The sequence below is a fragment of the Pundamilia nyererei genome, unplaced genomic scaffold (assembly GCF_000239375.1).
Source record: "Pundamilia nyererei isolate P.nyererei 1_Seehausen unplaced genomic scaffold, PunNye1.0 scaffold00147, whole genome shotgun sequence".
Lineage (NCBI taxonomy): Eukaryota > Metazoa > Chordata > Actinopteri > Cichliformes > Cichlidae > Pundamilia > Pundamilia nyererei.
In genome coordinates this window covers 469,013-476,820 of record NW_005187548.1, presented here as the reverse complement: position 1 = coordinate 476,820, position 7,808 = coordinate 469,013, and the positions used below count along the sequence as shown (strand labels likewise).

The window sequence follows — 7,808 nt, the reverse complement described above, 5'->3', positions numbered from 1 at the left end:
TATGAATGACTAACCTCGTATTGTGGATGGATTATCTCAGTTGTTCTCCTGGCTGAAGTTTGGTCCTTTTACAGCATCCTGCCATGCGATTACATTTGTTTCTGACCACCGAGAAAACTCACGTTAACTTTTATCGAGTGGGAAAAAAAGTTAGCTTGTTGTTATGCATTTGAAAGTGTTATTTCACACTCAAGATCTATTTAAAGAAACAGCATGTGTACTGAACTTTGAAAGCCCATAAAAATGTGTACAGTGGCCAGACATTACTAATGCAAGTAATATTGCGAGGCACAGTTATTGGAAAGGAAAAATAAAACTACACCCCGATTAACAATGCAGGAAAAAACACACAGTGAAAGGAACATTTCAGTCAAGCAGAAAAAAAATGTAAACATCCTTCTCCCTCCATGAATTGGTCAGGTTAAAGTCAATGTCCTGCACTAACAATGAGACCCTGAGTAACCCACTCCCTCACAGCTTGAGACCACTCAGTGCAATAGCAGTAAACATGCTCACAGGTATACCAGCCCAGGAGCAGTTCACACAGCAGTACTGCACTACAATACTGCATATAGATGAATCCCTGCTACACTGGAATGTCTTCTTTACTTTCAGGCTCCTCACGCTCTGCAACAATTAAGAAATAAAAAAAACAAAAACAAATTCACATCCTTGCACATTTAGATTTCTCTCCCCATCTTACATTTACCTTGCATATTTTACACACATACACACACATTTTACAGTTCTTTTTCCTCTATGATGGAAGGAAACCAACTAAACATCAAGAACATTCTGGAAATCTTTTGTGTTTTCTTCCATTTACTTATATTAATGGTAAATGTCCAAATATTGTGGCTGTTATCTTTTTAAAATCCACTTTGTTCAGGTGCAGGAAGTTTAATTATACATGTTGCCACGGTGCTTTTTCACATATGAAATCTGCCAGTTCTACAGGGGGCAATAATTCTCTTGTCATCTGTATGTAACTTTGATCTAGCGGAGTACTATTAGTTTACCCAGCAAATATTTGTTTCTCGGGTAGCTTTTTCAAGTAATTGATAAAAGGTCAAATTGACTGATTGATAAAATATAATTACTCTATTGGATTCTAGCCTTGCACACCTGTTGCTTTTTTTAGTTGGCAGTCAAGGTACAGGGTAGGGGCCCTTTCATACTAGGACCCAGTATTACAAAGAACGTTCAGTATAGCCAAAACTTCCTCCCACTGTCCGTGCACACAGATCCGAAATTCTTCCAAGAATGGTGACTTTGTTTTCTGGAGAATTGACTGGTCAGTATGCACTGATATTATACCAGTTCATGTCTTATCCGCTCTGGAACAGGTCAATTCCTTCAGCATAGGTTAGACCTGAACTGCCTTTGTAGTACTAAAATGTTAACACCAAACGTAGCTAGATAAGCCCACATCCCATTTTGAAGTAAACGCCTCAGGTGTCCTTTGCTTTAGTCCATCTCCACAACACCTTACATACCCAAACTACAGCCTCACTAGATCATGACTGGTGCTTCCCCCAGTGCATTCCCTTTTTTTTTTTTTTTTTCTTAATTTTTAAATTGTAGAAATGATACAGAGCCTCTGTTGTTTTAAATGCTTTCATAACCAACCCAAAGTTATTTTAGAATTAAACTTTGCTACACGGCAGAAATTGCTGTGTTTATTTTGACATGGCAAAACTGAGATGAGACAATAAATTATTTTAAACAGTCACCAGAACAGAATAGAATAGAATCTTCAGCCATTTCTGTTATAAAAAAGACAAAAAAAAGTGCATTTTAAATGGCACTGAGAAGGAAGTCTTCATGTTAGAGATGTGAAAAGGCCGCATAAGAACGTTGCAATGGTGGCTGTGGAATAAAGTAAAAATAATAAAGTCTCCTTTTCATGTGTTTTGCACTTGGTTTTACTGTCTTTTTCACTCTCACTCGCTGCTTAGGTTTAGGAACTAAGAACTACTTGGTGAGGAAGTTCAGTAAAAATACATGCACCTTCACAGCAGCTACCCTTTGCACTTTCTCACTAATGCACTGCTGCTAAATGACACCTGGTGTGTCTAGAACATACCAGCATTTACTAAATGATTTGTTTTTAATGCTTTGTTGAAATTGATCCTTTAACAGTGTAAGCCATGTGGGAAAGCCATGAAGGAAAATCATTTTCCCAGTCCTGATGCAACTTGATTGGTCAGTTGGAATGACATTAATTATGATGTTGTAGGAACAACACCATATACTGTCACGGTATGCAGAGACAGGCCGTGCGATGGTGTGTGTAATGGACCCAGGTGCGTACACAAGTGAGTAGACGGGAGTGAACTTAACAGAAAGCGAGCCTTTATTATGGCTGGAGACAAGGTGTACAAACAAAGCAAGGATAGCGTGGCTAGGCTATAACTAAACTGGGAAAACTAATACTGTGACAAACTAAGGAAACTCAGAGACTATGATGTTCGCTGCAAAGACTGACCGGGAAAACATGGAGGTGAGAACACAGACGACGCGACACGGACTGTATGAAACACAGAGACTAAATACACATGAGGGATGATCAGGGGAAGTGGCCACACATGGGAGCACAGCTGACACACATGAACCTAACGACAGGAGAGGAGAGGTGAAACTAAATACACTGACATTGAATACAGACTTTCAAAGTAAAACAGGAAACATGGAGATTAGACATGACATGAACTAAACATAACCATGCAGACATGACTCATGACAGGTAAACGCACGAACCAGGGAGACTGAGTACAGTGGAAGATGACAGAAGCAACAGCATGAACTTGACAACACAAGACACACAGACATAAACACATGAAGGGCAAGGGAGGCTTAATACAAGGGTAATATAATTACAAATGAGCTGGAATAACTTAATGAACCTAAACAAACAATAAACATCAAAATAGACTAAACACAAAACACTGGGTCGCACGACCCAGGACCATGACATATTCAACACATTTGTAAGCTGTTGTTAGCTCTAGTGAGAGAACAATGCCAACAAGGACTAACATCTTAGTTAAATATTAGTATAGAAAATATTTAACATTTTTGAGAGATTTTGTTTGACAGTTTTAAGAAGCAGATCCAGGAGTCCTGCATTATTTATATTTGCCATTTAAAGTACAGTTTAACTCACTGTGCTGCAGTTTTAAGAGGACTGAACTCCTAACCCAAGCAGAGTTAGAGCCATGCTCCTCTTATTAATCACCCTTCTGGCTTCCTCCTCACTCTCTAACCACTTCATCATTCTCCTTCTCTTCAATTTTCTCATGCAAGCGCGCGCGCACACACAGACACACACACACACACACGCACACCCTTTCTTTCCCTTCAGAGTATTGCACTGTTGTCCAAACAGACCGAGCGTGCGGTGACCCTCTACTGCAGCAGTGCAGCACGGTGCCTCCTGAACCGCTTACATCGAATCTATCATAGATGGACAAAAGAGAATATGTACACAAACACTCAAAATGTTATTGTAGCAATTCGACTGTGTGATACCATCTGCTGCCAGACCCCACCACCCCAACTTATATTTCTACAGAGAACTGTGTGGAAAATTTGGACTTTTTAATGCAGCCTGGCTCACTTATAGCCTGAATGAAAGCAATGCTAGATAATCTATCCTTGGCACAGTTTCAGTTAGTCATGCAGGAGTGATGAAAACAGAAAAAACAAAAAATGAGACATTGAAGGACATCAAAAGAGCAGAAAAACCGATATGGAAAAATATATTCAGCATGATGCAGAGAAGCAGGGGGCACTAACCATGATGATCGCTGATGATTACACTGGAACCAAAATCGCTTTTCTCCACAACCTCAACAAGTTTTCAGTCAATGTGAAGTATCTGAACTGTCAAGCGAAGGGAGACTGGCCTAATCACTTACACAACCTCTAAGCTTGTTGCTCTGTGGGAAGGCCTGGAGACAGTTTTGAGAAATATCTTTTCATTAGATGTGGGTGCCGCGCTCTCAGTAAAAGCTCATTGTCTTGACTTCTATCAGTCACCTACACATCCAGAGCTCAAAGGACAACTGCCATAAGGCACTTGTAGATTATTCCTAGGGTAACTACTGTCAGACACAGATCCGCCTACAATGCACATAGTCCATGGACTGAGGCACTTAAGGCTCTCTTCTCTGGCATTTCAGACAGTTGCTCGAGAAAACAGAACCATGATATTTAGCCCTAATTTGTGTCCCTGTCCATTACCATTAATTTCACAGAGTTTAAAGCTATGATTCTCAAAGTTTTGGTGGTTGAGAGCCAATTTAATGGGGACACATTGGATTGAGGGATGCATGGGTTAAATGCGACACAGTGGTGGCAATGTCATGTTTTGAGGCCAGACAGCTGGCCATCATTGATAAGTTTCACATTATGCATGTCAAATTTCACATTTGACATTGTGACATTTCACATGTAATAAGGGTCAAAATCATTAATTCAATGGTATGATTGAATTGAATTATTGAGACTGACATATAGAGCTGCAGAGTGACTCTGCAAACATGCTTACACATCATATGTAGAGTTAGAGTCTAGCTGATATTTTTCCGGGCCAAGGGAGTCCGAACAGAATGTCTTAGATAATACGTAGAATCAGTAGGCTGAGAATTGTTAGATAATATTAATGCAGTAAGGTTAGGTTAGGGAGGTGTTTTTCTTTCTCTATCTTTTTCCAGAAAAGGAGCAGATGGTAGATGAGGTCAGACGTGGACGGAGTGGAGGAGAAGATCCGCAGGGGAGAAGACAGTTTCCCAGAAGAAGATAGTCATAACAATACTTGTTTTTGTTGTGGTATAAAACTGTAATGCCCGCTTACAGGCCCATTCTTTTTGTGAAGCAGACCACCGATTCACATTGAGGTCCCGCATGCTGTAACTTATAATTTCAACTGCTGTACTTCCTTAAAGAAAGAAAAACGAACAGCAACACCCTATTTGAATTATATTTATAACTGGTCTGGTCAGGGGGTTGTGTATAGGATTGTGCTTTATGTTGTTTTATGCTGTCATTTTGCTCTATTTTATAGTTCTCTAGCAATTTGGGAAGTGGCTATTTCTTTTCTTATTCCTTGGCAGTACCTGTAGTTCCTGGTGTTAAGATATTTAGTCTGCTGTGATGATGAGTTGAATTTCAAAAAGAATACTCCCTTAGTGTCCTCCTGTGCTTTTATATCATATCGTATAACATGGACTGTATGAATGAATGTAAAGTGACATATTCTTCTCTTGTCACCATCAAAGAGTGCATAATGTATTACTAAGACGGCTAGTTCCCTACATGAAAGCAACCTACAGCAGTTCTGTGGGTGCTTCCACCCTCAAAATATTCAGTTTGCCAATATTCAGTGTCAAGGTCTGATATTGTTTCTACAAGAAGCATTTCAAGAAATAGAATATCTTTGGAACCTGATCTTTTTCATTTTCACAGCTTGCCTAAGCTGTAATGGTCAAATCTCTGGTGCTCTGTGTGAAAAAATATAGCTATAACCTGCCTTTCAAGTGTCTTTATGAATGAATCTCTAATCATTCGAACTCTACCAGCTTAAAAACAAAGAAAGTGAGCCAACACAGACAATGACATCTGTAGCAGCATACATGCTGTGCTTTCTTCACATGTGAAGATGATTTAGGCTTTAGTGAATTTGCTCACCAAATGTTTATTTTCAACAGATATATATAAATATAAAAAAAAAACTGAGGACTCGATAGTTTAAATAATTTGACTAAAATAATTATTTGCTGATTTGCAGATCATTTGCTTGCAGTAGGAAAACACTGTTTTTGACAGACTTCGTTGACCCTACACGGTTTAATAACTAAAATGTTTTCATGAGCAGGCCACCATTTAGTTTTTTTTCTCGAAGAAACAACAACAACAACATGTATAGGTGATCACAGACGATAATGGTAAAGGCGAAGTTGCGCGTAAAGCCCTGTTCTTTAAAGCGCTACAGCACACACTCCCACATGTTTAGAACGATCCCTCGCAGCCGTCTCACCTACTACTTGTGGCTCAAGTACTACTTGTACTGTAGATTTTTACTTTGTCTCGATGCGTAAAGAAACCACAGTGGGGACCGAAAATATCCGATAATAATAAAAGCTTTCCACGACACCCACCTGCAGCACGGTCTTCACCGTGACCGGCGAGACCACAGTGGTGCATATCATCTCGCCGTTACGCATCCTTTGGCCCATGATGAAGGGCATCGGTGTCGCGAGAGCGAAGGAAGCGAGCCACATGGCGCTGATGAGTTTCTTGGTGCGGCTGCGGGACATGATGCTCTTGGCTTTGAACGGGTGGCAGATGGCCATGTAGCGCTCCACGCTCAGGCTGGCGATGTTTAGCGCGGTGGCATAAGAGCAACTGTCCCGGAGGAAGTAGTAACCCCTGCACACGGCGTCCCCGAACACCCATGGGTAATGGAACCAGATAAAGTTGTAGAGCTCAATGGGCATGGAGAGGATCAGAATGAGCAGGTCGGACACGGCGAGACTGGCCAGGTGATAGTGTACGGTGCTCTGGAGGTTCTGCAGCGTCTTTCTGGTAATCAGGGTATAAATAGTGATGGAGTTGCCCAGGGAGCCTATGGCGAACAGAGCCAAGTAAACGATAGTGACAATGACTTTTGCGTACACATTCGTATTAACTTCCAGTTCCTCCTCATTACTTGTGGGACCGACGGTGCTGTTATCAAATGGAGGCAGTGAGTTATTCGCAAAAAGTTTCTGCGCCAACGAGCCAAAGCCGATCAAGTCGCTCCCCGAGAGCGTGAAGTTTAAATCCATTCTGCTTTTCTTCATGAAGGTATGGAACGAAAAGGTACAACTGAGCAAGCCGAGTGGATATGTGCCGACGCGACTCGCTCTGGTTTAAGTCAGAGGAGACCACCCTTTATAATTTGGCACGACAGAAGGCGCGCTCGCTTATTGGTGCTGCTGCGATGACGCACGACCATTCACTTTGTCCGTTAGTTCCATCTTGTCCGTTTATGGTTCACCTTGGAAACAAATAGTGCGATGCAACAACGCATCAAGAATTAAAGGAATTTAATTTCAAGTATGGTTTCTAATATAATTTTTTTCTTCTTTGCTGTTTTTCTCTGTTATTTTATTTTGAACCCTTAACTTTCTCTCCAAGAAGCTTTTGTCCTCTTTCTTCTCTCAGTCAGCCTTACAAGTAGAAAGAAATGATGTTATGTGTAAGTCGGAGACTCCACAACAGGGTACCAGACTTTACTCTGGGCCCCAGATAATGATTATGCTCATGATCCACTCCCAGTGTGAACTCCTTTGGACAAGAAGGAGAAAATGATTCTAATGGTTATTTCACAGCAGTAGGCTCACCTCTTTTTGACATTTTCCCCACATTGTTTATCACAAAGTTGTACATCTAAATATTTTAATGTTCTTCTATGCATGTCATTTCAGTTTTCCCTCACGCCTGGGTGCTCACTATTATTCATGTGTTGCTCATACATTACATAAGGCTTTAAAGCATTGTTTATGTGTTGCAAGATAATTTCTGTTGTGTGACTCTGCTGAGCATCAACAACCTGTCCATGACACCCTCCAAACTCTGATGAAACAGAACATAGCTTTCTGGTTGCTGCCCTGGGTCCCCTACAAAGCAATACAAATGTATAGAATAGAAATAGAAATAGAACCAGTGGATTATTTAACAGTGGCTATTGTTTTAGTTATATGATTAAGATTTGTGGGATTCATAAAATAATATTTCTCTAAAAAGATAATTTCATAGTCATT

The 7,808-nt window shown here is 40.5% G+C and overlaps 1 protein-coding gene across 1 annotated transcript in view; it reads right to left on the bottom strand.

The window, feature by feature from the left end:
• Positions 1-6,894, bottom strand: part of ntsr1 (neurotensin receptor 1 (high affinity)) — a 99,915-nt gene extending 93,021 nt beyond the window's left edge. Inside the window, exon 1 of the mRNA XM_005744640.1 lies at positions 6,162-6,894. Coding sequence (XP_005744697.1) covers positions 6,162-6,845 — 684 coding nt within the window. The 5' untranslated portion in view covers positions 6,846-6,894. The remainder of the gene's footprint in view (positions 1-6,161) is intronic.
• Between the last annotated feature and the right edge of the window lie 914 nt (positions 6,895-7,808).